Source organism: Scyliorhinus canicula, chromosome 17 (genome assembly GCF_902713615.1).
Source record: "Scyliorhinus canicula chromosome 17, sScyCan1.1, whole genome shotgun sequence".
Lineage (NCBI taxonomy): Eukaryota > Metazoa > Chordata > Chondrichthyes > Carcharhiniformes > Scyliorhinidae > Scyliorhinus > Scyliorhinus canicula.
In genome coordinates, this window is record NC_052162.1 from 129012246 (window position 1) to 129033861 (window position 21616).

The 21616-nt window shown below is 54.0% G+C and overlaps 1 protein-coding gene across 1 annotated transcript in view; it reads left to right on the top strand.

Moving 5' to 3' along the window:
• The window catches only part of LOC119951621 (protein NDRG2-like), a 49990-nt gene that overhangs the window by 23882 nt on the left and 4492 nt on the right, over window positions 1-21616 (top strand). Inside the window, exons 3-9 of the mRNA XM_038774801.1 lie at window positions 7386-7491; window positions 8058-8178; window positions 9264-9326; window positions 13610-13670; window positions 18744-18830; window positions 19024-19080; window positions 20671-20813. Of these exons, the coding sequence (XP_038630729.1) occupies window positions 7386-7491; window positions 8058-8178; window positions 9264-9326; window positions 13610-13670; window positions 18744-18830; window positions 19024-19080; window positions 20671-20813 (638 nt within the window). The remainder of the gene's footprint in view (window positions 1-7385; window positions 7492-8057; window positions 8179-9263; window positions 9327-13609; window positions 13671-18743; window positions 18831-19023; window positions 19081-20670; window positions 20814-21616) is intronic.

Genomic DNA, 21616 nt, shown 5'->3' on the forward strand with positions numbered 1-21616 from the left:
CACACTCTGTCTCCCCCCCTCACACTCTGTCTCCCCCCCTCACACTCTGTCTCCCCCCCTCACACTCTGTCTCCCCCCCTCACACTCTGTCCCCACCCCCCTCACACTCTGTCCCAACCCCCCTCACACTCTGTCTCCCCCCTCACACTCTGTCTCCCCCCCTCACACTCTGTCCCACACCCCCTCACACTCTGTCTCCCCCCCTCCACACTCTGTCCACCCCCCTCACACTCTGTCCCCCCCTCACACTCTGTCTCCCCCCCTCACACTCTGTCCCCCCCCCTCACACTCTGTCTTCCCCCCTCACACTCTGTCTCCCCCCCTCACACTCTGTCCCCCCCTCACACTCTGTCCCCCCCTCACACGCTGTCTCCCCCCCTCACACTCTGTCTCCCCCCCTCACACTCTGTCTCCCCCCCTCACACTCTGTCTCCCCCCTCACACTCTGTCCCCCCCTCACACTCTGTCTCCCCCCTCACACTCTGTCCCCCCCTCACACTCTGTCTCCCCCCCTCACACTCTGTCTCCCCCCTCACACTCTGTCCCCCCCCTCACACTCTGTCTCCCCCCTCACACTCTGTCTCCCCCTCACACTCTGTCTCCCCCTCACACTCTGTCTCCCCCCTCACACTCTGTCTCCCCCCTCACACTCTGTCTCCCCCCTCACACTCTGTCTCCCCCCTCACACTCTGTCTCCCCCCCTCACACTCTGTCTCCCCCCCTCACACTCTGTCTCCCCCCTCACACTCTGTCTCCCCCTCACACTCTGTCTCCCCCCCTCACACTCTGTCTCCCCCCCTCACACTCTGTCTCCCCCCCTCTCACACTCTGTCTCCCCCCCTCACACTCTGTCTCCCCCCCTCACACTCTGTCTCCCCCCCTCACACTCTATCCCCCCCCCCCCCTCACACTCTGTCTCCCCCCTCACACTCTGTCTCACCCCCCTCACACTCTGTCTCCCCCCCTCACACTCTGTCTCCCCCCCTCACACTCTGTCCCCCCCCTCACACTCTGTCTCCCCCCCTCACACTCTGTCCCCCCCCTCACACTCTGTCTCCCCCCTCACACTCTGTCTCCCCCCCCTCACACTCTGTCCTCCCCCCTCACACTCTGTCTCCCCCCCTCACACTCTGTCTCCCCCCCTCACACTCTGTCTCCCCCCTCACACTCTGTCTCCTCCCCTCACACTCTGTCTCCCCCCTCACACTCGTCTCCCCCCCTCACACTCTGTCTCCCCCCTCACACTCTGTCTCCCCCCTCACACTCTGTCTCCCCCCCTCACACTCTGTCTCCCCCCCTCACACTCTGTCTCCCCCCCTCACACTCTGTCCCCCCCCCTCACACTCTGTCTCCCCCCCCCCTCACATTCTGCCCCCCCCCTCACACTCTGTCTCCCCCCCTCACACTCTGTCTCCCCCCCCTCACACTCTGTCTTCCCCCCTCACACTCTGTCTCCCCCCCTCACACTCTGTCTCCCCCCTCACACTCTGTCCCCCCCCTCACAGTCTGTCTTCCCCCTCACTCTCTGTCCCCCCCTCACACTCGGTCCCCCCCCTCACGCTCTGTTCCACCCCCTCACACTCTGTCTCCCCCTCACTCTCTCTCACCACCCCTCACTCTGTCTTAGCCCCCTCACACTCTGTCTTACCCCCCTCACACTCTGTCTGCCCCCCCTCACACTCTGTCTGCCCCCCCCTCACACTTTGTCTCCCCCCCACACTCTCTCACCCTCCCCCCCTCAGCCTCTGTCTCACCACCCCCCTCAGCCTCTGTCTCACCCACCCCCCCCCCCAGCCTCTGTCTCACCTGCCCCCCCCCCCCCCCCCAGCCTCTGTCTCACCTGCCCCCCCCCCCAGCCTCTGTCTCACATTGTAGCCCCGTCTCTCCACGCAGGCTCTCCTACCTCAACGATGTCTCCTGGACTGGGATGAGCCGCAGATCCCAGCTTACCTCTTCTTTTCATCACGTTCCCAAGGGAATAACCCGCAGGCACTGACTGATCCCGTCCTCTCCGGTTAACCTTGGGAATCCTCAAGTGTGCTCTGCGTGCATGTGTGTGCATGCGTGTGTATGTCTGCATGCGTGCGTATGTATGTATGTGTGTGGGCATATGTGTGCATGTATGTGAGTGTTTTTGTAAGTGTGTGTGGGTGTGTGCAGGTGAGAGAGTGCATATCTTTGTGTGTGTCTGTGTTCTGTTTTTGTGTGCATGTGTGGCTTTCCATGTATGTGTGCGCGAGCGTGTATATGTGCATGTGTGTGCACATGTGTGTGTATACTTGTGCGCATGTGTGTGAGTGTGTGTGCGCGCGGTTGTCTGCACACCTGTGTGCATGTGTAGGTGTGTCTACACATGTGAGCGTGTGAGTTTGACTGCGTGCGTGCACATGTGTGCACAGGTGTGTGAGCACATGTATGCAAGTGTGTGTGTATATGTGTGTGTTTGTGTGTGTGTAAGAGAGAGAGATGGACAGATAGTGACTTAGAGAGAGAGAGTCACAAAGAGAGAGAGACTCAAATACACAGACCGAGAGAGAAATGTAAATATTGAGAGATATCTGCAGTAAAGTCCAAATACTTCTATTTTTAGTGCCCGGCGAGATATGTACCAGCGAAATACAAACTCTCACCTTGTCATATTTAATCTAGAAGATCGCAGATTACAGTTTCTTGATAGCACCAGAGAAAGGGGGAGAGAGAGAGAGAGAGAGAGGGGAGAGAGGACAACAGGGAGAGTTGCAAAGAGGTAGAGAGGCTCGAGTGAAGAGAAAGTCAAAGAGAAGGAAGCGCACTGTGCCCCCCCTCACGTTAGTTAGATGATTTGTAAAAAGGAGAGAATAGAAGAGAAGGGAGGATCGACAGCCTCCGTCCGGTTATATTTCCCAGATCCTTTTGGTTTGCGATGTATATACCTGCATTTAAAACTTGTGCAAAACCCTATAAAAAACATGAAAAAGAAACACAGGAGGAAAGGGACACCGACAAATGGAGAGGGAGTGAGACGGGGTGACAAAGAGCAGGGGAAAAGTGGGAGTGGGAGAGAGAGAATGACAGAGAGAGAGAGAGAGAGAGAGAGAGAAGTGGGAGACGAGAATGGGAGTGTGACAGAGAGTGTGGAATATAGAGCGGCAAAGCCGCATTGAGAACAAAGATGATGTGGAGATGCCGGCGTTGGACTGGGCTGGGCTCAGTAAGAAGTCTGACAACATCCAGGTTAAAGTCCAACAGGTTTGTTTCAAATCACTGGCTTTCGGAGCTCTGCTCTTTATTCACCTGAGGAAGGAGCAGTGCTCCGAAAGCTAGTGTTTGAAACAAACCTGTTGGACTTTAACCTGGTGTTGTAAGACTTCTTACTGAGAAAATAAGATAGTGTGAGAGAGCGAAGGGAGAGAAGAGAGGGAGTAACACAGAGATTAAAAGAGAGAGGGGGGGGGGGGGAAAGAAATGAGAGAGACAGCCATAGAGAGAGACAGAGAGAAAGAGGGAGAGAAAGAGGTGACACACGGAGACCAATGCTAAATGGCACCCGGCTGGGGACTGCGAGGTGACAGGATTATATGCCCCACGCTGGGAGATCCGCCCTAGACATATTCATGTGAGGCGAACTACTCACTTGAATACGCAGATCTCGGCCCCGCTCACGACCCGCGAGAGGCGTCTCACGACATTTGCTGGCCGCGTCACGTCCCGAGTTGCGGGCAGCGCGCCCGCTAGATTGTGCCCAGAGAGAGGGATATAGTGAGATAGAGAGAGACAGTGAGAAAGAGAAATGAGAGAGAGAGTGAGACAGAGAGCGAGAGGTAGAGAGAGAGAGACAGTGAGATAGATAGAGATAGAGAGAGATGTAGAGAGACAGTGAGAAAGAGGCAGTGAGAGAGAGAAAGAGAGAGTGAGATAGAGAGCGAGAGGTAGAGAGAGAGAGATAGTTAGAGAGAGACAATGAGATAGAGAGAGACAGTAAGAGAGAGACAGTGAGGTAGAGAGAGAGAGACAGTGAGAGAGAGGCACTGAGCGATAGATAGAGAGAGACAGTGAGAGAGAGACAGTGAGGTAGAGAGAGAGAGACAGTGAGAGAGAGACAGTGAGGTAGAGAGAGAGAGACAGTGAGAGAGAGGCACTGAGCGATAGATAGAGAGAGACAGTGAGATAGAGAGACAGTAAGAGAGAGACAGTGAGATAGGGAGAGAGAGATAAAGAGACAGTGAGAAAGAGAGACAATGAGATAGAGGGAGATAGACAGTGAGAGAGAGAAAGAGAGAGAGGGAAAGACAGAGAGATAGTGAGAGAGAAGCAAAAAGATAGGGAGATAGAGAGAGAGGTAGAGAGGCAGTGAGATAGAGAAAGAGAGACTGAGATAGGGAGGAACAGTGAGATAGAGACAGTGAGATAGAGAGAGAGAGAGACAGAGAGAGAGAGACAGAGAGAGAGAGACAGAGAGAGAGAGACAGAGAGAGAGACAGAGAGAGACAGAGAGAGAGACAGAGAGAGCGACACAGAGGGAAATAGATAGAGAAAGGACTGAATTGAATGAATATCCTTCATCTGTGTGCCCCAACAATATCATTAACTTGCCATGAACATGGGACGTCCTGAATATTTGATAGGCCCCATCGAAATGCAAGCCTTCCTTTCATTTTTCCACTCTCTCTCCCTTTTTCCCCTCTCTCCCACATGGACGTTGGCAGAAATCAGGTAGTCCGACAGGCTGTGGATGCGGGGGGAAGGATAGGGCTGGGGGAGGGGGGGGGGGGGGGGGGGGGGCTAGTGTGTGTGGAATCAACTGAAGTACGAGGACAGTTCAGCTCCTGGTACTGTCCGCAATTGGAGGCGGGGAGGAACGGAGGTCTTCTGCGTGTCATATTGAATGACTCAAGGGCGGGTAGTCACCTCATGATGACAACTCTCTGAGATCTGTGGGCGCCTCCGGTTGAGTCCTCTCATCAACTGTCCATGCCCTCCACCCCTCCCCACATCCCCCCAGCCCCATCCTCACCCACCACGATCAGCGGCAGAACTAGGCCCAGCGTTTACTGCCCATCCCTAGTTGCCCCTTGGGAAGGTGGTGGGTGAGCCGCCATCTTGAACCGGCTGCAGTCCCTGTGTGGTGTGGGTAACACCCACAGTGCTGTCAGGGAGGGAGGGCCAGGATTGTGACCCAGCGACAGTGAAGGAACGGCCGATATATTTCCCAGTCAGGATGGTGAGTGTGGGGCTCGGAGGGGGGGAACTTGCAGGTGGTGGAGTTCCCCATGTGTCTGCTGCCCCCTTGTCCTTCTAGATGGTAGAGGTGGTGGGTTTGGAAGGTGCTGTGGAAGGAGCCTTGGTGAGTCGCTGCGGTGCATCTTGTAGATGGTACACACACTGCTGCCGCTGTGCGTCGGTGGTGGAGGGAGTGAATGTTTGTGGATGGGGTGCCGATCTCCTTGCCCCGAAAGGCGGTCAAGGTGGTATCCACCTTTGGAAAAAAAACCCACTTTGAATAGGCACTTGAGGCTACAGAGCCCAAACTCTGAAGTTTCGGAGTGGGATTAAACCGGGTGACCTTTCATCGGCCAGACCCAAGGAGATGGGCTGAATGGCCTGGTTCAGCACCAGTAGTTCTACGGTTTGCAATGCGGCTGAGGGGAGATTTTTGATCGAGATGCACAGACTTGTTTTGATTTTGGCGCATGAGGATCAGGAGCAGGAGAACGGGCCATTCAGCCCTCTGGTCAATAAGATCACCACTGATGGGGGTGATGGAAATGGCAGTGACTGGATTGTTCTGCAGAGATCCAGCAACAACGTGATGGGCCGACTGCTCTCCCCCCCCCCCCCAAGCTCCTCACCTCTGTGCCATTATGGTTCCTTGCCCAGTGAAGCAGTTGAGGCTCCTTCATTAAATGTTTTTAAGATAAAGATAGATAGTTTTTTGAAGAATAAAGGGATTAAGGGTTACGGTGTTCGGGCCGGAAAGTGGAGCTGAGTCCACAAAAGATCAGCCATGATCTCATTGAATCGCGGAGCAGGTTCGAGGGGCCAGATGGCCGACTCCTGCTCCTAGTTCTTATGTTCTTATGGTTCCATGATGTTGGGCATTGGGCGACCTGTGGACCCTGGGGTTGGGGACGGGGGACGGGGGACGGGGGGGGGGGGGGCGGGGGGACACGCGGGTTCCTCGTGGCAGCCCCCACAAGACATGTTGCCGACGGTTACCCTCGCGCAGGGATGCTGCGTGACGCTGATTTCCCGCCGCGTGTTTTTTTTTCCCTGCCGGTATGACTGAAGTGATTGAGGTGAACCAAGGGAGTAAGTGAAGTAAGGGTGTGTGACAACAGTGCACAAAACTGACTGTGAGAGCCATTTGCTACCTCTGTGTCCAAAGGGCTTCTTCCTTTGTTCATTCACGGGCATGGGCGGCGCTGGCTAGGCCAGCGTTTATTACCCATTCCCTGAGGGCAGGTAGGAGTCAACCACATTGCTGTGGGTCTGGGGGTCACATGTAGGCCCAGACCAGGTAAGGACGGCCGATTTCCTTAAAGGACATTAGTGAACCAGATGGGGGTTTTATGACAGTCGACAACAGTTTCATGGTCACCCTTAGACTTTTAATTCCCGATTTTTATTGAATTCAAATTGCAATATTTGCCCTGGTGGGATTTGTACTGGGGTCCCCTGGGTCTCTGAATGACCAGTCCAGCGATAATACCACTACGCCACTGCCTCCCCATTGTAAATATTTATTTTGTTTTACAATTTGATACTGGTGACTGTTCTATTAATATATATATATATATGATTCAGCATTTTCTATAACCCATTATGAAATATTCGGTGTGTATTTAGTCTTATGCACCGGTCAGGATTAGTGAACGAGCCCCATTTTAATCTCGTGGCCAACTGAGGTGAAGGAGGGGGGGGGGATCTCAGGCCCACTCGCTGGCCCATCACGGGGCAGCACGGTAGCCTTGTGGTTAGCACAATCGCTTCACAGCTCCAGGGTCCCAGGTTCGATTCCCGGCTTGGGTCACTGTCTGTGTGGAGTCTGCACATCCTCCCCGTGTGTGCGTGGGTTTCCTCCGGGTGCTCTGGTTTCCTCCCATACTCCAAAGATGTGCAGGTTAGGCGGATTGGCCATGCTAAATTGCCCTTAGTGTCCAAAATCGCCCTTAGTGTTGGGTGAGGTTGCTGGGTTGTGGGGATAGGGTGGAGGTGTTAACCTTGGGTAGGGGGTAGGGTGCTCTTTCCGGGAGCCGGTGCAGACTCGATGGGCCGAATGGCCTCCTTCTGCACTGTAAATTCTATGTAATCACTGTTGTAGACACAGTGCTGTTGTTGTTAACATCTGCTCTCTCTTTCTTTCTCTCTCTCTCTCTCTCTCTCTCCCCCCCCCCACCCCTGCCTAGGAGTATGACGTGGAGACTCCTTACGGGACCCTCCACGTGACTATCCATGGGTCGCCCAAGGGGAACCGTCCCGCCATCCTCACCTACCACGACATCGGCCTCAACCGTAAGTAAACGCCCCCTCGCCGGCGAGCCTACCAGTCTCGTTGGGGTGCCCGTGGAGCTTGGCGTTCCCAGTCGGAAGCTCATCATGGGGAAGGTGGGGGAGGGGGTCGTTGCTGGGGGGGGGGGGGCTTGGGCAAAAATCCATGTCGGACCCTTCTGGCTTTGAGGTTCCTAGTTGGAGCCAGTTCGGGGGGTTGGGGCGGTGGGAGAGGTCATTCCACATGGGGTCCAGTTTCGTTGGACGTCCGCAGTTGGAGCCAGCCTGAGGGTTGAGTTGAGGAGGATCGGTCGGTGGGGAGGGGCGCAAGGAGGGGAAGATTGGCATTCCCAGTTGGATCCAGTGGAGTTCCCAGTTGGAGCCCGTTGGGATTGACGTTCCCAGTCGGAGCGGGCTGAAGTGATGAGGAGTGGGTGTGTTTGGGTCATGAGGTTCCATCCCTACCTGCAATAGGGCAAGGCGGTGAAATGTTTGCGGTGTGGGGGATGGGAGAGGGGGGGGGGGTTGGGAATCGTGTGTAAATCACTTCCCGTCTGTCTAACCCTCGTTTTTTTGCTCCTGCCCCTCAGATAAGACCTGTTTCAACAGTCTCTTCAAATTTGAGGACATGCTGGAGATCACCAAGAACTTTGTGGTGTGCCATATCGATGCACCTGGGCAGCAAGAGGGTGCAGCCTCTTTCCCCCCTGGGTAAGTGCGGCAGGCCCTGGGGGGGGGTCTCACACCTTGAACGCAACAGTCGTGTTTCTCCCGCAAGCCCCTAACCACATTCGATGGGTATCCTCTGTATGAAAGCGTTCTCCCCCTCCCCCCCATTCGCCGCCCGTCCCTGTGTCTGCTCTTTATCTGTAGGAGTTCTCCACCTTAGCCTCATTCCCCAGCTGTCACTGGGCCTATACCTGAGGGACCAACTAGGCCCAGACTGCCTGGTGAAGAGATTGGGCCTGTGCTGGAGTTAAATGTGGCCAACACCGGGCCCACAGGGCCTGATGAAGAGATTGGGCCGACATCGAAATAAATCCAACCGATACTGGGCCCAGGGCCCAATGACAAGATTGAGCCTATATCTGAGAAAGTGTGACGAACACTGGGCTCTACTCCCGGAAGAAGAGCTTGGGCCTACACCTGAATAAAACGTGGTCAACAATGGGCCTATTCGGCCTGATGAGGAGGTTGGGCCGGCACCTCAGTTAAATGCAGCCAAAACTGGGCCTATTCAGGAAATCAGGCCAATATTGGGCCAAGAACCCGAGGAAGGGTTTGGGCCTACGCCTGAGGAATAAATAAGTCTCGTTCAGAAATTTGGTGCCTAGGCCCTGATGAGGGGGATAGGAGTGTTCAGGCCAGTTCTGAACATCCATAATGGATTCATCAGGCTCATTAAATTAAGCGATTCCGCAGCCACGTGGGAGTCTTTGATGGGGACATTGTAGAGGGAGCTTTACTCTGTATCTAACCCCGTGCTGTACCTGTCCTGGGAGTGTTTGATGGGGACAGTGTAAAGGGAGCTTTACTCTGTATCTAACCCTGAGCTGTATCTGTCCTGGGAGCATTTGATGGGGACAGTGTAGAGGGAGCTTTACTCTGTATCTAACCCTGTGCTGTACCTGTTCAGGGAGCATTTGATGGGGACAGTGTAGAGGGAGCTTTACTCTGTATCTAACCCCGTGCTGTACCTGTCCTGGGAGTGTTTGATGGGGTGAGTCGGGGAGGGAAGTGGTGAAATGTCTGGTCTGTGTTGGGCCTTGCTCTGACCAATGTTATCCCGCCGTTAGGTACCAGTACCCCTCGATGGAACAGTTGTGCGAGATGCTGCCCTGCGTCCTCCAGTACTTCAAGTAAGTCTCTACGTGACCTTCACTGTTACCTGAAACATGATTGCCCCCACCAGCACTCTTTTCCCATGCAATTGAATAACCCAAGACAAAATGTACACGTCGTGACCTTTAAACCTCCAGACGGGGCCCCCAGTTGGACATCCCCCTCAGGACTGGCAGTGCCCACTGCTCCAGGTATCGAGAACCTCGGCCTGTGGCACGAGGGGACTCGAACCTCACCACCTACTGGCTCTGAGACTGGAAGTGAGGATTGCGGCCTTGTCCCTGTCAAAGCCCGACAGCCGGATTCTCCGAAATGGAGGCAGAGTGTCCGCGCTGTCGTGAACGCCGTCTCGTTTCACGTCGGCGCGGAACGGGCGCGGGCACTACCGATCCTGGCCCTCACAGGGGGCCAGCACGGCGCCGGAGCGGTTCACGCCGCTCCAGCCTCCCTTCCCAGCGGCAACTGGGCGCCGTGCCAACCCGCGCATGCGCGGGGGACTTCCTCAACGCACCGGCCCCGACGCAACATGGCGTGGGGGTTCAGGGGCTGGTCGCGTAACAAAACAGGGCCGGGGCTGGAGCGGCCGGCCCTCCGATCGGTGGGCCCCGATCGTGGAGACCCCCCCACAGGCCGCCCCCCTCCCGACCCTGCGCGGAGTTCCCGCCGGCTGCGAGCAGGTGTGGACGGCGCCGACGGGACTCTGCTGTTTCCGCGCGGTCGCTCGGCCCATCCGGGCCGGAGAATCGGCAGCCGGCCGCGGACAGCGGCCCGCGATCGTCGCCGCGCCAGACACGCGGGCGCAAATGGCGCTGATTCTACGCATCTCGGAGAATCGCGTGCCAGGGCCGGGGCGGCGTGGCGCGGTTGCGGCGGTTCCCCGGCCTGGCGCGGGGTTCGGTGAATCCCGCCCCTGACCTTTCGTCATCCCGTGATCCTTGCTGCCACCTCTGGCTCCTGTTCAGTTGCTGAAGATGAGAGGGTTCCAAAGGATTTCCCTCTCTCACTGCCTCTCTTTCACTCACTCATCCACTCTCACTATCTCTCTTTCACTCACTCATCCACTCTCACTATCTCTCTCAACCTCTCTCACTATCTTGCTGTCTCTCTCTGTTTCCCTCTCTCTCTCACTCTCTCTCCCTCTATTCTCTCACTGTCCTACCCTCTCTCTCACTCTCTCCCTCACTATCTTGCTGTCTCTCTCTGTTTTCCCTCTCTCTCTCGCTCTCGCTCCCTCACTGTCTTACCCTCTCTCTCACTATCTCTTTCTCTCTCATTGTCTTACTCTTCTCTCTCTTTCTATGTTGCTCCGTCTCTCTCTCTCTCTCTCTCTCGCTATCTTACCCTCCCTCTCTCCATCCCTCTCTGTCTCTCTTTGTGTGTGTCTCCCTCATTCTCTCTCTCACCCTTTCTCTTTTCCTCATTGTATCTCTCTCTCTCTCTCTATTCTCTCTCTCTCACTCTCTCTCTCTCTCTCACCCTTTCTGTCTCTCTCACTGTCTGTCTCTCTCTCTGTCACACTCGTCTCTGTCTCTCACTCTCTCTCTCACTCTTTCTGTCTCTCTCACTGTCTGTCTGTCTCTCTCACTTTCTCTCTCTCTCTGTCTCTCTCACTCTCTCTGTCTATCTGTCTCTGTCTCTTGTCATGTGAGAATACCTGTAAGAAATGGGTGTTTAAGAACTGTACCTTTAAGAAATGGGTGTTTATCAGCGATGTCAGAGTGTGGGTGGAGCAGGGCTGTCTGGCAGCTTTTTCAATTTGTTATGGGCCAGGGTTTAGAGAACCCCAAAGTGTATCATGGAGTTCACCTGACCCACAGCTTTTACTAGATTGTGGTATGGGGAGCACACGGCCCTCTCTACAGGGGTGGTACAGCAGAAATGGAAAAGTATTTTTTAAAGCAAAACAATGTTTATTCTATGAACTCTTTTTGAAACATACAGTGACCACCTTCGCAACCATTAATTCAAATACAACCCATAAAGAATACAACACTAAGTAATCTTTAATAACTTCCCAAACAACATCCAGAAGACAGAGGAAACACCTTTTAACAGAAGCACATCAGGTTTACATTCACTACTGAGAACATTTATAATTCTGAATTCACCAAATGATCAAGAGATAGTCTTTTCATGGCAGAGAGATCAACAGTACACCCGCTCTGTCTGGCTTCAGCTCCAACACTGAAACAAAACTAAAACACACCCTGCAGCAAACAGCCTAAAACAAAAGTAAAAAGCTGACAGACAGCCCAGCTCCGCCCACACTCTGACATCACTGATAAACACTCATTTCTTAAAGGTACATTTCTTAAACACCCATTTCTTTAAGGTACTCTCACATGACACTCTGGATGATTTGCAGTCCTGGCTTTGTGCCAAAGCAGTGCCACTCTCATGACCTGAATTTTAAGTGTAAATGTATTAATTGGGATAGGAAGAGGGATGGCGAGCAATCAGAAACAGTCGGTTTCTCCAGGAGAGAGCTGCCCGTCTGATCACTGAGTGCTTCTCTGCCTTTCTCACCCTGCCCCCATTCAGGTCACAGAACGCTTATGGGACAGAAGGAGGCCATTCGGCCCATCCTATCTGCACCGTCTCTCCAAACGAGATCGTGACTTAGTGGTTAGCACTGTCGCTTCACAGCGCCAGGGACCCAGGTTCGATTCCCGGCTTGGGTCACTGTCTGTGTGGAGTCTGCACGTTCTCCCCGTGTCTGCGTGGGTTTCCTCCGGGTGCTCCGGTTTCCTCCCACAAGTCCCGAAAGACGTGCTGTTGGATGAATTGGACATTCTGAATTCTCCCTCTGTGACCCGGACAGGCGCCGGAATGTGGCGACTGGGGGATTCTCACAGTAACTTCATTGCAGTGTTAATGTCAGCCTACTTGTGACAATAATAAAGATTGTTATTGTTAGTGCCATTCCCCTGCCTTTCCCCCGTAACAACCTCCCCCCCACACACATTGTTTCTATTCAGATAACCGCCCATCGCCCTCCCGGACGCTCCAATTGAACCTGCCTCCACCACACTCCCAGACAGTGCATTCCAGACCCCAACCACTCGCTGTGTGAAAAAGGGTTTTTCTCAAATCACATTGGCTTCTTTTACAAATCGCTTCCAATCTGCGCCCTCTCGTTCCCGATCCTATCACGAAGCCGGAACAGTTTCTCCCCGTCCACTCTGTCCAGACCCCCCCCCCCCCTCTCATGATTTGGAACATCTCTATCAAACCCCCTCTCGGCCGCCTTCTCTCCAAGGAGAACAGTCCCAACCTCTCCAATCTATCCCCATAACTGAAGTTTCTCATCCCTGGAACCATCCTTGTAAACCTCTTCTGCGCTCTCTCTCTCTCTCCAATGTGTTCACATCCTTCCTATAGTGCGGCCCCCAGAAATGTGCACAATATTCCAGCTGAGGTCAGACTGGTGTCTGGTATCAGTTCAGTATAACCTCCTTGCTCTTGTACTCTATGTCCTTGTTAATAAAGCCCAGGATGCTGTATACTTTATTAACTGCTCTCTCCACCTGTCCTACGTCCTTCAATGATCTCTGCTCAGTTACACCCAGGTCGCTCTGCTCCTGCACCTCTTTAAGAACTTTACCCCTTATTTACTATCGTCTTTCCATGTACCTTTGTCCAAAACGCATCACCTCACACTTCTCCACATTGAACTTCATCTGCCACCTGTCTGCCCACTTCACCAACTTGTCTATGTCTTTTTGAAGTTCGACACTGTCCTCTTCACAATTTACAATATCTCCAAATTTTGTGTCATCTATGAGATTGTCCCCTGCCCAGCAAGATCATTAATTTATATCGGGAAAAGCAACGGCCCTAATACTGACCCCTGGGGAACCACCAGTATAAACCTTCCTCCATCCTGAAAAATACCCATTGACCATTACTCTCTGCTGCCTCTTCGTCAGCCATTTTGTGTCCACGTTGCTACGGTCCCCTTTATTCCACGAGCTATAACTTCTGGCAAAGTCTGCTGTGTGGCACCATATTGAATGTCTTCTGAATGTCCATGTACCACCGCGTCAACAGCATTGCCCTCCTCGACCCTTTTGAAAATACTGCAAGTTGGGTTAAATGCCATTTTCCCTTTAGAAATACATGCCGGCTCTTACTAATTGAGCATATGTATTTCCATGTGACTATTAATTCTGCCACGAATCATTGTTTCTGGAAGCTTCCGCGCCACCAAAGTTAGACTGATTAGTCTGCAATTGCTGGTCTTATCCTGACAACGTTTTTTTGAACAGTCTCTCTTTCTCTCTCTCCATTCCCCCTGTAGCTTTCGAACTATCATTGGAGTGGGAGTTGGTGCTGGAGCCTACATCCTTGCCAAGTTCGCTGTAAGTCAGATCTCTTTCTCTGATCTTTCAAAGACAGAGAGGGTTGGAATGGCACCATCCATGTCTTTCTGGGCAGCTTTAATTCTAGTGGAATGCACCATCACCCGCTGTCCCCTCTGCGTTCCCCTCCCACCTTGTCCCCATAGCCCTCAACCCCACCGTCTCTCCCCATCCCTCAATCCCGCCTGGTCCCTGTGTCCCCCAATCACACCTTCTCCCATATCCCTCAATCCCAGTTTCTCTCCCTGTATCCCCTGTCCCACTTTCTTCCCGTGTCCCTCAATCCCAATTTCCCTCCCCGCATCCCTCAATCCCACCTTCTCCCCGTATCCCTCAATTCCAGTTTCTCTCTCCATATCCCTCAATCCCACTTTCCACCCTCGCATCCCTCAATCCCACCTTCATGCCATTTCCCTCAATCCCAGGTACTCACCTATCCCTCAATCCCACCCGTTCCCCCATCACTTAATACTGTCTTCTCCCCCATCCCTCCTTCTCTCCATATCCCTCAAGCTCCCTGTATCCCACAACCCCACAATACTCCCTGTATCCCTCATTGCCCTTCTCCCTGTTTCCCTCAATCCTACCTTCTCCTCGTATCCCTCAATCCCACCTTCTCCCCGTATCCCTCAATCCCACCTTCTCCTCGTATCCCTCAATCCCACCTTCTCCCGGTATCCCTCAACCCCACCTTCTCCCCGTATCCCTCAATCTCACCGTCTCCCCCTATCCCTCAATCCCACCTTCTCTCTGTAATCCTCAATCCCACCTTCTCCCCGCATACCTCAATCCCATCTTCTCCTCGTTTCCCTCAATCCCACCTCCTCCTCGTATCCCTCAATCCCACCTTCTCCTCGTTTCCCTCAATCCCACCTTCTCCCCGTATCCCTCAATCCCACCTTCTCCCTGCATACCTCAATCCCACCTTCTCCTCGTATCCCTCAATCCCACCTTCTCCCTGTATCCCTCAATCCCACCTTCTCCTCGTATCCCTCAATCCCACCTTCTCCCCGTATCCCTCAATCCCACCTTCTCCCCGTATCCCTCAATCCCACCTTCTCCCGTAACCCTCAATCCCACCTTCTCCCCGTATACCTCAATCCCACCTTCTCCCCGTATCCCTGAATCCCACCGTCTCCCCGTATCCCTCAATCCCACCGTCTCCCCGTATCCCTGAATCCCACCTTCTCCTCGTATCCCTCAATCCCACCTTCTCCCCGTATCCCTCAATCCCACCTTCTCCCCGTATACCTCAATCCCACCTTCTCCCCGTAACCCTCAATCCCACCTTCTCCCCGTATACCTCAATCCCACCTTCTCCCCGTATCCCTGAATCCCACCTTCTCCTCGTATCCCTCAATCCCACCTTCTTCCTATCTGTCAATCCCACTTTTGCCCCATATCCCTCAATGCCGCCTTCTCCCCGTATCCCTCAATCCTACCTTCTCCTCATATCCCTGAATCCCACTTTATCTTTGCTCTCCGCTGAAACATCAACTGCCCGGGGACCCTTGTTACCGCGGTCTCCAGACTGCGGTGAATGTGGTGGTGGGGGGGAGGGGGGGGGGGGGGGAGAGGGCGGGGGAGTGGTGCAATCATCCACAGTTAGGCCGAGCTGGGGGTGGGAAAGGAGGCCCCTCAATCCGGCCAGAATTTGGTTTTGAGGGCAGCACGGTGGCGCAGTGGGTTAGCCCTGCTGCCTCATGGCGCCGAGGTCCCAGGTTCGGTCCCGGCTCTGGGTCACTGTCCGTGTGGAGTTCGCACATTCCCCCCCGTGTTTACGTGGGATTCGCCCCCACAACCCAAAGATGTGCAGGGTAGGTGGATTGGCCACGCTAAATTGCCCCTTAATTGGAAAAAAATAATTGGGTACTCTAAATTTATATAAAAAAAGAAATTGGTTTTGAAACGGGAATGAAAATCAATCCTGGTCGGGGGATTGGAACCACTGGCGAGGTTACCACGGAGCTGTGTGGTGGGGGGGAGACACAACCCAGCCATGTCCCCCACCCAGCTGGAAACCGAGCACACCACCCACACTTGAATCCATTACCTTGCAGCGATCAATGCCTTTGAATCCTGCGTGAGACCACCTCCATGAATAATAAAACGTCTCGCATTGCCGTTTTAGAACATAGAACATAGAACACTACAGCACAGAACAGGCCCTTCGGCCCTCGATGTTGTGCCGAGCAATGATCACCCTACTCAAACCCACATATCCACCCTATACCCGTAACCCAACAACTCCCCCCCCCCCACCCTTAACCTTACTTTTTGGACACTAAGGGCAATTTATCATGGCCAATCCACCTAACCCGCACATCTTTGGACTGTGGGAGGAAACCGGAGCACCCGGAGGAAACCCACGCACACACGGGGAGGACGTGCAGACTCCGCACAGACAGTGACCCAGCCGGGAATCGAACCTGGGACCCTGGAGCTGTGAAGCATTTATGCTAACCACCATGCTACCGTGCTACAAAATAAATTCCAATTAAGGGGCAATTTAGCGCAAAGTCTAGTGCTTGCACCGTTTGTTTTTTGTACAACTGTGTTGTGCACTGTTTTAATAATCAGAGTATCCTTACTCCTCCCCGTACATTTATACTGAGGGGAGGGTGGACTGGGCGGGATTCTCCAATAACGGGGCTATGTCCTCACGTCCGCACAAATCACTCTGGACTTACCTGGAGAAAGTCCAGGGTGATTCTCCGATTGGCAGGGAGCGAGTGGGGCCCCGGGAGTGTTCCTGGCAGCTCCGGCTGCTGAGACGGGACCCCTGCAGTTCCGGTCGGGGGTCCGCGCATGCGTGCGGCGGTGGCCTGTATCGGCCGCCCCGCGCGACATGGCCGACCCGCACCGCGGACCGACACCAAGAAGGGCGCGCCCACGGATTGGTAGCCCCCGATCGGTAGCCTGGCTATCCTGGAGCCCCCCCCCCCCCCCCCCCCCCCCGGGGCCAGGGCGGCCACGCTGAGTCCGCAGCCGGGTTCCCATGAAACCATGAGTGAACTACACCGGCGGGAACCCGGCCAGCTGAGCCTCGGTGAATCGCGGCGGGGGCCTCTTTCAATGGCCCCCTGAGCGGCGCCGTGTCGACCGCGATTTCGGCGCGGAGAATCCCGCCGCCTGTTTCTCCAACGCAGAATTAGTACCGTTTGGCCTTGTACAAATGTGATGGTTAATGTTTTTATACTCAGTGTATCCTACCTCACTCCCCGTACGTTGGTACTGAGGGGAGGGTACCCGGTTTCTCCAATGCAAAATTAGTGTTTGTACCATTTGACCTTTTATGTATTTTTTTATAAAAATATATGGCCAAAGGGCAGTACAGTGGCGCAGTGGGTTAGCACTGCTGCCTCACGGCGCTGAAGTCCCAGGTTCGATCCCGGCTCTGGGTCACTGTCCGTGTGGAGTTTGCACATTCTCCCCGTGTTTGCGTGGGTTTCGCCCCCACAACCCAAAGATGTGCAGATGGATTGGCCACGCTAAATTGCCCCTTACTTGGAAAAAATTAATTGGGCATCCTAAATGTAAAACAATAAAAAAAATGATATGGCCAATCCACCTAACCCTGCACATCTTTGGGTTGTAGGGGTGAAATCCACGCAGACACGGGGAGAATGTGCAAACTCCACGCGGACAGTGACCCAGGGGCCGGGATCGAAGCCGGGTCCTCAGCGCCGTGAGGCAGCAGTGCTAACCACTGCGCCGGCGTGCCACCGTAAAGTTCTCGCATTCCCGGAGCACTGCAGTATATCACAAAACGCCGGATGGCCGATAAATTAAGTTCCGGCCACTGTAACCCGGAAGAGCGAGCCACCTCATTTACGCACAGCCAAATCTCACAAACAGCGATGCGATAAATCGCCTGGTCGTCGGTTGGCTGGGAGATGTTTTTTTAAAAGAACTTTTCCAGGAGATGTGAGCGTCGCCACAGGAGGCTTCGACACTTGTAGCCCCGCTAACCCTATTTGCCCCCTTGAACTGAGTGTAGCTCACTCAGCCATTTCAGAAAGGGGAGCAGTTAAGATCCAATAAGATTGCTGTTTCAAGGGACAGTGGTCGGGGGGGGGGGGGGGTATTCTGGAATCACGGCCAGACCGGGTAAGAACAGCAGATTTCCCTTCTCCCAATGGGGATCTTAGCGAACCAGATGGGTTTTTTAAAAATGGCAATCGATGATGGTCGTCACGGTCATCATTACTGGGATTAGCGCCACAAATTCCAGATTTATATGAACTGAATTTAAATTCCTCAAGCTGCCGCAGGTGGGGATTTGAACCTGTGCACCCTCCCCCAGAGCATTAGCCTGGGGCCTCTGGATTATACATCCAGTGACTTTACCACCTGGCCGCCGACTTCCCAATATAAATTTTAAATATTGGACTCCAGCACGTGGGGGAGAACTCCCATCCCGCAACCCTCAGATAAATGCGGGCGAGATGGGGGGGGGGTGGGTGCTTGAGTCTTTGGAGTGGGGTTCAGAAGCCAGGAGTCTCTGGTACCACTTGTAGGCGTGTCTTGGAAACATGGGGGTTAGCCATAAGTCTTTGGCTACCAAATTCCCACCATGTTAATATTTTATACCCTGGACCTAAACCATGCCTCAACCCTCTTTCTGTCCCAGTTAATATTTTATACCCTCGTTCAGGACCCTCCTTAACCCCCTCTCTGTCCCAGTTAATATTTTATACCCTCGATCAGGACCCTCCTTAACCCCCTCTCTGTCCCAGTTAATATTTTATACCCTCGATCGGGACTCTCCTTAAACCCCTCTCTGTCCCAGTTAATATTTTATACCCTCGATCGGGACCCTCCTTAACCCCCCTCTCTGTCCCAGTTAATATTTGACACCTTCGATTGGATTCCAGATTGATCCATACACAGTAAGCCCACTGGTTGGGTGCTCCCATTGTTTTGATCGTCACACTTGGGGAAGTCGAGGCCGAGGTTTTAATAATCCGGTCAGCCTGCCATTGTGCAGGTTGACGCCGCCCGTCCACTTTGGCCGATCTCGTGGTTCTTTCTAAACTCTGCTATTGCTGCTCTGTGCTTGATTTCCCACAGCGTTACTCCCCGGACCTGGTGGAGGGACTGGTTCTCCTGAACATCGACCCCAATGCCAAGGGATGGATGGATTGGGCAGCATCCAAGGTACGTATAATCGGAGGGGTGGGGGGTATCATGGTGAGGTACCAATGGTTTATTAGACACTCAGGAGTGAGTTACAGACAGGAATCTAATCGAGGGGTTTGGGTGGTTTATATATAGAATAACAGATACCCGGGAGTGAGTTACAGACTGGAATCTAATTGAGTTTTATATCTTATGTCTCTCCCTTGTCTAGATCACTGGTCTGACCAGTTCACTTAGCGATGTGATCCTTGGACACCTCTTCAGCCAGGTGAGACTTGGAGCAGCCTTGGCAGCGTTAGTTTATTGATAGAAGGATCTGCAATGTTAGCGATGAATTACAGATTGTACACACCTCTGGGAACAGCCCTTTATGGTCTTTGCAGGCCTCACAAATCTCCTTCCGCTCCAACTACCTCATTTCAGCCTGTCAGTGGATGTTTCCCCATTCAAATAATCACGTGGTCCTCCGTACCTTGAGTGGTAAAAAGGGGACAAGCTGTAGAAGCTTTCCATTTTGCACTCATCAGGTTGGCCGTCGCTCCAAAATCTCCAAGGGAGGAACAGTGTGTACTGCCTGATAGGACAGTATTGATTGTTTGGCATGTGGGCTCTGATTGGCAGAGGCTCCGTCTTGGAGAATGCACCAGGGAACAGTTAACTGCCTGGCTGTTGTTTCATCTTCGTGGGGAATGAACCAGGGAATAGCTGTTCCCCCTTGAGCATTGATTTAGCTGCGTAAGGCGCAATGGGGTGGATGCATCTTTAAGAAGGTTAAGGCCAGTTGCCCACTGTGCGAACGTATGTGGATTCTGGCACGGGGTAAAGTGAGCTACTCTGTGGGCCCGACTGATAATCTAATTTTTTTCTCTCACGTATTCACTCTTCTGTCCCTCCCTGCCATCGCCCCCGCAGCCGATAACCCCCGACTCTCTCGTCGATCGGAACTCTCTCTGACTCGGGCCTTGAACATGTTCGGTGACCCGCAGCCTCCGCTGCTTCTCTGGGGGAGAGGATTCCACAGGCTGACCTCCCTCTGAGAGAAGAAATTCCTCCTCGTCCCCGTCTTCAATGGGAGACCCCCACACTTTGAAACAGAGGCCCTCCCTAGTTCTAGATTCCACCCCCTCTCCCCTCCGCGAGGTGGGAAACATCCTCTTAACATCCCCCCTGTCAAACCTCGCCCTCAGAATCTGATACATTTCAATCAGATCACCTCTCATTCTTTGTAAATTCCAATTAGGTGGGCAGTACGGTGGCACAGCGGTTAGCACTGCTGCCTCACAGCTCGAGGGACCTGGGTTCGATTCCTGCCTTGGGTCATTGTCTGGAGTCTGCGTGTTCTCCCCGCGTCTGCGTGGGTTCGTCCGGGTGCTCCGGTTTCCTCCCACAGTCCAAAGATGTGCAGGTTAGGTGGATCGGCCATTATAAATTCACCCTTAGTGTCCAAAAGGATCAGTGGGGTTACGGGGATAGGACGGGGGAGTGGGCCTAGGTAGGGTGCTCTTTCAGGCGGACGGTGCAGACCCGATGGGCCAAATGGTCTCCTCCTGCACTGTAAGGGTTCGGTGGTCACAGGCCCCAACCTGCTCAACCTTTCCTGGTGAGGTAATCCCAACCTCCCGCCCACTGTCAACACCCCCCCACCCCTCCCACTCACCCCTCCTCCCTGCATACCAGGCACCCCGGGCCGACTGGGCCTTCTTCTCCGAACTGCTCCCCCCCCCCCCCCCCACCCCCGCACCGCATTTACATCCCTGCGCGGAAACCCTCAGTTGGCCGGCAAATTGATGGTGAAGATAAACGACTCCTTTCCTCCCTTTGGGGTTTTTTTGTTTTGTTGTTGTTGCCTCGAACGCAGGAGGACATCTCCAACAACTCGGAGCTGATCAACACATACCGGCAGCACATGACAGAAGGCATCACCCTGACCAACGTCGAGCTGTACTGGAACAGTTACAACAGGTCAGCCGCTGCAAGCGGGGGTGGCGGGGGAGGGGCGGGGTGGGCGCTGGGGTAGGGGCGGGGGGGATGGTGGGTGGCATTTCTTCCCCCATCCCCCCACCTCTTCACTTCCGCAAGCAGACCCTCTCGTCGGTGAGGTACATCACGGCGAGCGACGTTTTGACTCGAAAGTCACAGGGAAGTGCAATAGAACCTATCTCCGACGTCGTCGGGCGCGGTTCCGAGGTCGGAAGGGGGCAGCACGCGGGAAACGGGAGGCGGCCTTCTACATTTCCACTTCAACTGCGACCCGGGCCGGGATGAAGTAAAATTAACAAACGGTGTCTGTGACAGGGTTGGTTGTGGCGGGAGGGGGTCACCTCTGTAAGTGACTGTGTAATCATTTCACCGAGGATGTTTGGTGTCCCTGGCCGGGCCCAGTATTTGTTGCCCGTCCCTAGTTGCCCCTTGAGGAGGTGGTGGGTGAGCCGCCATCTTGAACCGGCTGCAGTCCCTGTGTGGTGTGGGTAACACCCACAGTGCTGTCAGGGAGGGAGGGCCAGGATTGTGACCCAGCGACAGTGAAGGAACGGCCGATATATTTCCCAGTCAGGATGGTGAGTGTGGGGCTCGGAGGGGGGGAACTTGCAGGTGGTGGAGTTCCCCATGTGTCTGCTGCCCCCTTGTCCTTCTAGATGGTAGAGGTGGTGGGTTTGGAAGGTGCTGTCGAAGGAGCCTTGGTGAGTCGCTGCGGTGCATCTTGTAGACGGTACACACACTGCTGCCGCTGTGCGTCGGTGGTGGAGGGAGTGAATGTTTGTGGATGGGGTGCCGATCAAAGCGGGGCTGCTTTGTCCTGGATG